Source organism: Lepidochelys kempii, chromosome 13, assembly GCF_965140265.1.
Source record: "Lepidochelys kempii isolate rLepKem1 chromosome 13, rLepKem1.hap2, whole genome shotgun sequence".
Taxonomy (NCBI): Eukaryota; Metazoa; Chordata; order Testudines; family Cheloniidae; genus Lepidochelys; species Lepidochelys kempii.
The window spans coordinates 11,499,693-11,509,115 of NC_133268.1; the positions used below are offsets into that span (position 1 = coordinate 11,499,693).

General features: G+C 41.1%; 1 protein-coding gene across 1 annotated transcript; it reads right to left on the reverse strand.

Moving 5' to 3' along the window:
- Positions 1 to 290: 290 nt before the first annotated feature.
- Positions 291 to 8,636, reverse strand: CIMIP1 (ciliary microtubule inner protein 1). Its single transcript, XM_073309524.1, has 4 exons — positions 8,575 to 8,636; positions 6,772 to 6,853; positions 4,624 to 4,722; positions 291 to 446 (listed from the first exon to the last, which is right to left on the reverse strand). Exons 1-4 carry the CDS (start codon positions 8,634 to 8,636, stop codon positions 291 to 293), a joined length of 399 nt encoding a protein of 132 aa, XP_073165625.1.
- Between the last annotated feature and the right edge of the window lie 787 nt (positions 8,637 to 9,423).

Below are 9,423 nucleotides of genomic sequence, written 5' to 3' on the forward strand. Positions count from 1 at the left end.
TTTACAGGAAAACTTATTGCAAAAAATAAGGTGTTTTAAATTAGGGCTGCTTTCATAGAAAAACATTCCAAAATGTGCACTAACAGTATGTATACTGTAGACTTCAATAAAACAGTAACAACTGACATGCTACATTTCTCACATACACCTCTTACCTAATATATTGCTGACACTATGCACAAACATTTACTCTCTAATATCAATTTATGCAAATCTGACATTTGTTCTACTGAATATTAACTTAGATTAAGAAAAAATGGCTCAATATGCCTATTCGTTATTTCTTAATGTCAATCAGAGGGTTCATCAGGCCACTTCAGATCCTTGTGAAAGGCACCTTTGCAGCTACTGATCTGATAATAACGTTCAAGTTCCAGTCCTGGCACAGATGATCTCCAGCCAATAAATCCTTGAGTTGTTTTAGGGATTGGAGGAGACGGGTAGACCTGAAATAAGAGTAAGTAAATAGAATTAAGTATATTTCTTGTTCATTTCTATTGTACTGCCATGCAACATGCTCTTTTGTATTCTAGTGTTGATGGAATGGACAATTTCTTTTCAACTAGCTCTTTTTTTAAAATGAAAATTGATGAATGCTAATATTACTTCAAAGTTTAAATGAATTCTCTCTTTAAAGTGGTGCCAAGTATATGCTGTGCCATCCTGCACAGTGCTGAATAACCTTCAACTTTTATTGAAGTCAATGGAAGTTGATGGAGCTAAGGACCTTCAAGAGTTGACTAGCACCCTCCCGGATTAAGCCCATAATACAGATGTCATAATTAAAAACCATCTAGAATATTTTGGGGGCCCATTCTACAAGCTATGTTGGAAATATTTTTAATAGCAATGGAAAAGATTAAGAGGTTTTGGTTAAGCAATTGGTTTTGTTTGACCAACAGGCTTAAAAATTATTGCAGTGCTTAAATCAGTGTGTATCGAAGAAAATAAGTTAGTTCCAAAGGTAATAAACAAGAGGTAATCAGAAGTTAAAAGGAAAGCATTCCATTTGCCATCCAATCCTCAATTTTTATCAACATACATCTGATTTTTCAAGTTTTCTCTACTGTTGAAAGGCAACTTAAGCAAAAAGAAGAGTATGAAAATTAGCTTTAACTTCATTTGGCAGGAAAGAATTAAGTGTTTAATATATTTTAGATTATAGCTTCTCATCATTACCTTTGTTTAATAAAGTAGTAGAGCCTTTGTTTGGTTTTCACTGTTAGAATCAAAATTTAAGCTGATGCTTTAATTGTTTCCCAACTATCAAATATTAAAATAATCTCTGGGTAGGTAACATTTCTAAACAAGGGAAGCAGACATTTTGGTACCAAATTGGATGTAAAATAGCTAAGAAATAATAGTTCTGAGGCCAAACACTGAAGATATTACTGACCAAGCTGGCTCTTGCATCAAGAACTACTTATCCTTTAAAGTCTGTTTCTAGCATAAAAGATGGTTATGCATCAAGATAATCAGTAAGAAGGAAACAAAACAAAAGCCAGCATTCTCTGATCACTGACTGCACTGCTTACTTTGGCTGAATCATCCCACTAAGGCACATTAGAAGTGCTCTCTGTTGTATCACTTTAACATCTGGGGACTTACTCAGTAGAGAAACACACAGTGAGAGAACAATGTTTCAGTTTATTCTTTTGCCAGAGTTGTTTTGCTTTGTTCCTTGGCCAAAACTGAAAAATGTTTTTGATATTGAGGTGGAGCATTTCCTTTGAAGAGATGATTTTCTATTGCCATAAATGCCACCCACTGAGCAGGATAATGGAGAAAACTATGCTCCACCTCTATTCTGCAGGAAAGAGAGGGGGACAAGAAGGCCAGGAGATTACATATCTAACCCAGCCAAAGGAACAGACATGTTATTACTGTGCATTGCCATGAGAGAGAGCAAATGTGATAATTTCAAGTCACAGATTTAAAAAACATTAATATGGATCTTCATGTAAAAGGATGAACTGCAGCATAGATCCAACAAAAAGAAAAGGAGGACTTATGGCACCTCAGAGACTAACAAATTTATTTGAGCATAAGCTTTCGTGAGCTACAGCTCACTTCATCGGATGCATTCAGTGGAAAATACAGTGGGGAGATTTATATACACAGAGAACGTGAAACAATATGTGTTACCATACACACTGTAACCAGAGTGATCACTTAAGGTGAGCTATTACCAGCAGGAGAGCGGTGGGGCAGGAGGGGGGGACCTTCTGTAGTGATAATCAAGGTGGGCCATTTCCAGCAGTTGACAAGAGCCTCTGAGGAACAGTGGGGGGTGGGGTGGGGTGGGGGAATAAACATGGGGAAATAGTTTTACTACACTAATTCTTGCTCTCCTTGGCTAATTCATATGTCAGAGGTCAAATCTGAAGCTCTGGCCTCTGTTTCTGAGCACACACCACTGGCTACTCATGCTAATCTTGCAGCTGAGTGTCCAACTGCTGAATTTGTAGTACACACTTTGCATGCACAAGACGGGTGCAGGTGCAATTGTACCCACAAATTCTGGGTAGGTCCACACTGCAGCTAAGAAGTGTAATTCACAGCTCAGGCAGTTGCGTCTGCACTGGCTCTGCTTGAGCTAGCATGCTAAAAGGAGCAGTATGGTCACAGTGGCATGGTGGCAGCTCAGGCTAGCTGCCTGGGTATAACCCCGCCCAAGATCCTAGGTATGTACTCAGACAGCTCGCCCGAGCCGCCAATCATGCTGCTATGGCCCCAGTTATTTTTTGTGCACTAGCTCAAGCAGAGCCTGTGAGAGTGTGTCTACCTGAGCTTCACACCTTCTAGCTGCTGTGTAGACATAGGTAAGCTTGGCTCTGACTTGAATATTTGGTCTTACAACACTGTTTAAGAATGTGAAGCATTAACAGCAGAAAGGGTGGCACTTTTTCAATTCTAACATTCTGCACTAACTTTTTCTTTAATTTTCAGTTATTTTGATTTTGGCAACAGCTTTGTTGCTTATTATTTTTGTAAATCCTTTAAAAAGATTTTTTCCACCAGAAGGCGGGGTTTCTAATGGTACTTTCTTCCATAATATGGTATGCATCTTAATAGAGATGTCGTCTCTTGGACTAACCTCCCTTCCCATTGGCAATTGCATGACCCCCAGCTCACCTCCTGTTTCTGACTGTGTATCCTGCTCATTGGCAATTGCTTAATTGCTTACATAGCAGAGAAATATTAAGAAATTGAATGTATTGTTGGCTGTCTTTAATCTGAGCCAGCAGCAGGAAAGAAGAACAGCCAACACCATATCACAAGTCAGCTCTCAGCAGACTACTGGTGATCAGTGGATCTACTGCTATAAGGAAAAGGTTACAATAACCACTCCAAAGGAGGAAGAAGAATTCACTTCCTAGTTAGACATTGATGCAATGTTACAGCAGATTCTGTAATAGTACTGATAGACATACAGGTGTTCATAGCCCTTTATAGATATACGAAACAGGAGCGCTTTCCCAAGGAAATGATGATATAAGGCCCTGACTTTAAGAAATCTGCCCATACGATCTTTTACTCAGGCACAGTTCTGGTCAGTTCAGTGGGGTGAAGTAAGTTTCTGTGGGGGTGGATGTCTTTGTAGGATTCGGGCTTATGGGGCTTTCAATCCTAATTCACACAAGTAGTCCCTTTGAAGCCTTGTGGGTCTCTGTAAATCCAACTATCTATTAACCTAGCAGCTCCCAAATGTCTTCTGTTGCTGCCCCCTTGAAAAGGATGGATCAGAGTCTTCTCACATCACAGGTTGGCACTGTTGCCACCATTTTTATTCTGCCCATTTTCCCTTCTGTTCTTTTCTGCCTTTTAATCTTTCCCTTCTCACATGCTTTTATTTTTGCTTTGTTTTGTGGCTACTTGCTGCTCGTTTGGTTACTAAGCAGAAGATTGCATGAGTGGGGACATCCACTTGAAGTACAAACACTGTAAAATTATGAATTAAACAATGTGCCAGGTTCCACTGTCAGAAACAGGTGTGTGTACAACTCCCACTGGCATTCAGGAATATGAGTATCAATGACAAGCTATAAAACCAAATTGCTGAATCATCTGTTAGAAGATAGCCTAGTAGGAGTAGCAAGAAAATCTAATTTGTGCCACTAAGAGGGCTTAAAATAAATAAAATCCAGAAAAAAATGATTTATTTAAATAAAGACAGAGCAAGGATTCGTTTTTACAACGTTGTTGAAGTTGAAAAATGGCTCTTAAAACTGGGTTATAATAACTCTTGAAATCATTGTGAGATGGAGGTAGAGGGGAGCTTCCACTGAGCTCCTTATAAATGCTACCCTCCTCCCCCACCACATTAGAAGACTGGTCTGATACTATATAAACCTTATGTTACACAGGAGGTTAAAGAGGAGGTGCTTTACCATAATAGTTGATTGTTGTACAGTGAAACCCATAGTAACAACCACATCAAAAGAGAAAATTCCCTGGCTTAAGCAAACCCTTTAAAGTATCCTCGAGGTTTCCAATACAATTTAGTCTGACCTTTAGTGGAAGACCCACCTCTACTAGGTAACTGACTTTTAGCACTTGGGTGGCTGCTTAGGACAGATTTAACCTACTGGTATATTGCCGTTTTTAAATCTATTGCCTAACCTTAATATATTTTTCCACTGGTGTCACAGGTCGGATTTGTAAATGTTCTGGAAGCTCTATCTTAGGCTTAGTGGGTTCTTTCTTTTCGTCTTTTATCAACTAAAAATAGAATACCAACATTAATCAAAATTAACACTTCAGGCTAAGAAATGTGTTGTCATAGCATTTTCATATCAGATATCTATACCATTCCCATCACTACGGTATCTGTGCACTGTGTTCTTGGCACCCAATACAGGACTATTTATTATACAGCTTTGGAAGCCGTTCTAATGCACTTTTCAGTTTCAGAAAGAGCTTTAATTCTGAATTTAAGACAGGCTGAATCTTGCCGAGCACCCTCAACTCTCACTTACTTCACTGAATTGAAGAAACCTGCAAATTTGTTTTGTGTGACAACAAACTAAAAATACATAATAAAAGTGCCAAATATATTTGTAATATATAATGTATAGTAATATATGGCATTAAACATATTGGTTAAAGCTTACATTGTGCTTTTCATCTTTACATCTCCAAGTGCTGTACAAAGGTGGACAAGCGTAATTTACCCTGTTTGTAAAGAAGGGATATTGAAGCCCAGAGGGCCAGATTTTCAAAGGTACACAGGCACCTAAAGATGTAGATGGACAATAGGACTTAGGCACCTATCCTTCTTAGGCACTTTTGAAAGTCCCATTAGGCACCTATATGCATCTCCAAGAGTCTAAGTACCTTTGAAAAGCTGGCCCAGAGAGATTAAGAGTCTTGTCCAAAGTCACACAAATCAGTGGCAGAGTTAGGGTGACCAGATGTCCTGATTTTATAGGGACAGTCCTGATTTTGGGGTCTTTTTCTTATATAGGCTCCTATTATCCCCCACCCCCTGTCTCGATTTTTCATACTTGCTGTCTGGTCAGCCTACGCAGAGTTGGGAACAGAATCCACATGCCCTGCCATCCAATCCATGCTCTAACCATTGGATCATAATATATAAACTTGCAAAGCTGCAAGCCCTTTGTTATTGCTGTTTGTGTTCACATTTGTTACAATTTGTTTTAGGTGCACTTAATCATTCTTTCAAGTCATTCAGTACAGGAAAAATTATGCAGAAACTAGTCTCACAGAGAAGATCGTGTCAGATAATCAATTAAGTGACTCACATTTTACTGAATTTAATATGCATCCTGTAATGTTTAAATATACAGGCCATGAACCTGTTCCCATTTAAACCAGTGGGAGGTTTGCCATTAAATTCAGTGGCAACATTAACCCTATTTCAGTAGAGATCATTTTAGCACATTGTAAAATTCCTTACTGACAATTAAATTAGCTAAATCCTGGCCCTCCTTCCATTTTAAAAGCATCTCATAGACAAACAAAGGGGAAATATTCTCGTATCAGTGCATCTAGTTCCTGTCACCACCACTGAGAGTGATGTATGTCAAGAGGAACATTAGAATATGTGCAACACACAAAGTACAACTTGTCATATTTTATTCTGAAAGAAACTAGAACTATCACCTTAAAAGAACCTCATTTGTTAGTACTCCTACAAACAGGGCTCCAAGTTATCAGTGCTTATCTACACTTATATGCTCCATTCATGTTGTCTGCAAAAGATGAAAATTCTTTGGAGAAATACATTTTGCTTGTATGGCAGGGTGCCTTAATCAGTTCCTGCCATTCCAGCCCCAATTAGGGGGATTGGATTGGGGTTGGGTAGATGTCCGTTACTAAGCAAGCATCAGGCTCACAGCTCCCTGCCTTGTTAGCAGGAGCTATAAGGCTGGGAGGAAGTGAGAGCAAAAGAGGGGGGTGGAGGCCAGGAGAGGAAGGTCCGGGTCCGGGTCCAGGTCCAGGTTGGCGGCGGCAGTGGCCCCGTCTGTGGTCGGCTAAACTGTTGTAAAAAGCTTGTATATAGTTGGGAACTGGTGGTGGGGACTTGATCACAAATAAAGAGCACGGGGGTTGCACCAGCCTGAAGAGTCTCTGAGAAGAGAGGGAGAAGGGCCGAACTGGAGATGCACAGTGTGCAACCTGTTACAGCTTGGCTTTCAATAATAATGATTCTAAACTGGGACATCTTAACTGAAAGTCATACCTAACTATTCTGGGTATGCTATTCAAGTAAATTTCGTACACAGGCTACATCAAATTTAGTTTTACCTCCTCAAACGGTGTTGTTAAATATCCCCATTTGATGGACCATTTCTTTGCAGCTTCAAACTCAGTTTCAACATGGTATTTCCTGAAGCAGACAGAAATTATGTTTAAAAAGACTTTCCTAGCTATCATCAAAATAAAAAAATCTAAAGTCACAAAACACAATTTACAATAATGAGAAACGTAAGTTGTGAAATTGTAGTCCCCCAACTTAAACCAAAAGTGTCTGTATTAAGAATTTAAGGCTAAAGAAGTCTGAGCCAAAGATCTTCTTATCAGGGAAAAATAAGACTGAATATGTCCCCTGCTAAATTAGATTCATATTTAGAATTCATCATCAGATGAAGTCTCAGAAACATAATCATTTGGGAATCCTGACTCAATAATACTGGCAGGTTTTGTTACAGTAGTGGCCATTAAGCCATGAAAAAAAGATTGTATGAACCTGTCAATGAGAACAGACCTGATTTCATATTTTGTATGTCTCGATTAACCAAAGATACCTGTTAAAAGTGAACTACAGATAAAACTAATTTAATAAATGCACACCAAAATAACTATGACTATTGCTTAGACTTTAAGCAAAAACTCTTTTCCATTAAGAATTACTGGAGAATTTACAAAAGTGTTGATTTATTCTATTCACTGAGTGATAGTTTTTAAAGGTCCTCAACAATCAAACAACTTGATGAAACAAAAAGGTCTTACTTATAAAGGAACTTGTTATTGTATAACTCTGCTCAGAATCGCATTTATAACACTTCTTGTTGATCATTCATCTGTTTTTTTCTTACCTTAAGAAAAAGGACTTTGCTTGCTATTTTTCCCAGTTACTATTGGTACCTGCCACTCTACATCACACAGATATATAAGTATATATGAGAAAAATGGGTGTAACAAGAATCATACCAATGACCGTGGAGTGCTGAGCATATTGATGAATGAAACACATATGTAGCCCACCTCACATTCATGTCTCATCTGCTTAGCTTTTCTGTTCAGAAGTATACTTGCTAGGGTTTTTTAAAATTAAAACAGGTATTTAATTTCATAGAGACATGAAAGCTTTTCAAGAGTTTTACATGGTATAACACTTATCAGGCAAAATCTGTCACATATATTCAGAGATGAGGGCAAACAGAGAAGGATGGGAATATTAACAAAGGCAGTGCAATATGTAATAGACAATTTAGATAAATAAGTATTTATCAGGAAACCAGAGAGCTGGGGGAGGTCAGTGGAATCAGTGATGGGAGGAAATGAGGATTGGGAGAGGGAAGGTCATTAGGATAAGGTCCTGGGAATTGGCATGAGAGGGGGCAAGCTGTGCAATGTGTTTGAGGCTGCAGGAGGGGAGGAGTGGGTACCTGAACTGTGTCTGCAGGATTGGGCCAGGAGCCATGTGGGATGGGGTGAGCCGTGTGTGTGCATTGGGGTGGGGTTCTTCTGGGGGGAGGGGGTTGTGTCTAGAATTGAGGCTGGTATAGAGGCCACAGGGTGAGAGGAGAAGTTTAGGGGCTGGGGTTTTGGAGTTGGATAGAGGAGGTTGGAGGAGGAGACCCCAGTGGAGGGAGGAGACTGGGGTAGAGACCCAGGAGAGGGAGTCAAAGCAAGGGGTTGGGGGAGGAAATTTGGGTGGTGACCTGGGGTGCGGGGAGTTGGAGCGAGGGATTAGGGGGAGGATTTTTGGGTAGCGACCCGAGGAGGGGTACAAGCCAGAGTGAGGGGGATGGGGGGGGGGGGAAGGAGATTCAGTGGTGACTCAGAGGGGGCACGTCAGAGCGAGAGGAGTGGGGGAGGCCTTACCAGATATTATCCTGAGCCACAAAGTTGAATTGCTGGGCAGGGTTGGTGCTTTTCTGTGCCATGGTTCCCCCTTACCCCCACCAGCCTGGCCCTGCCCTTTGCCACCTCAGGTGTTGCTAGGAGACGGCGGTGTGTTCAGGCTCCAGGGAGGAGTGAATAAGGCCTGGCACCCGGTTCCCAGGCTACCACTGCCTCTCCCTATAACAAGCACCCTAGAGCCTGCTGCTCGAATCTCCCCTTTCCCCAGGGCCCCAACCCATAGCCATGATCCTCAATACATCTCAGCATCTTCCCTCCCCCTGCAGCACCCAACCTGCTCAGCCCTAACCCAGCTCCTCTCCTCACCCCCCATAGCATCCTGATCACGCCCAAATCCAGCTCAGCATCTTCCCTCCTCAATACACAGTGCCCCATCCCCAGTCCCCACGCAACAGCCCTCCAAGCCCAGAGGCTGCTGGTAGAGAACAGCATTTCCAGAACCTCAGGTCTCAACCCAGGAGTCACTGAGAGCTATAACCCCCACAAAAAGCCACCCCAAACCCACACACCACTGCAACCCATAGCCTCAAAGCCAGAAAGCCTGCAGTCCTCACAGAAAACAACTCTAAAGTCAGCCTTCCTATTCCAAAAACCATTGAGAGCCACCACCCCTTCCATGCCCCCAAACCACTGATAGGGCTCAGCGCCCTCCCAAAAGAAGCCTGAACCCCCAACCAGTAATCACTGTTAGTCATGACCCTTCAAGGCCCACATTACCACTCTAAACCCCCAAATCATTCTTAGCACATGCCAGCCTTCCCTTTTAATTTCCCCAGAATATTGACTATCCTCTCTATCTCCCTCCTTTAT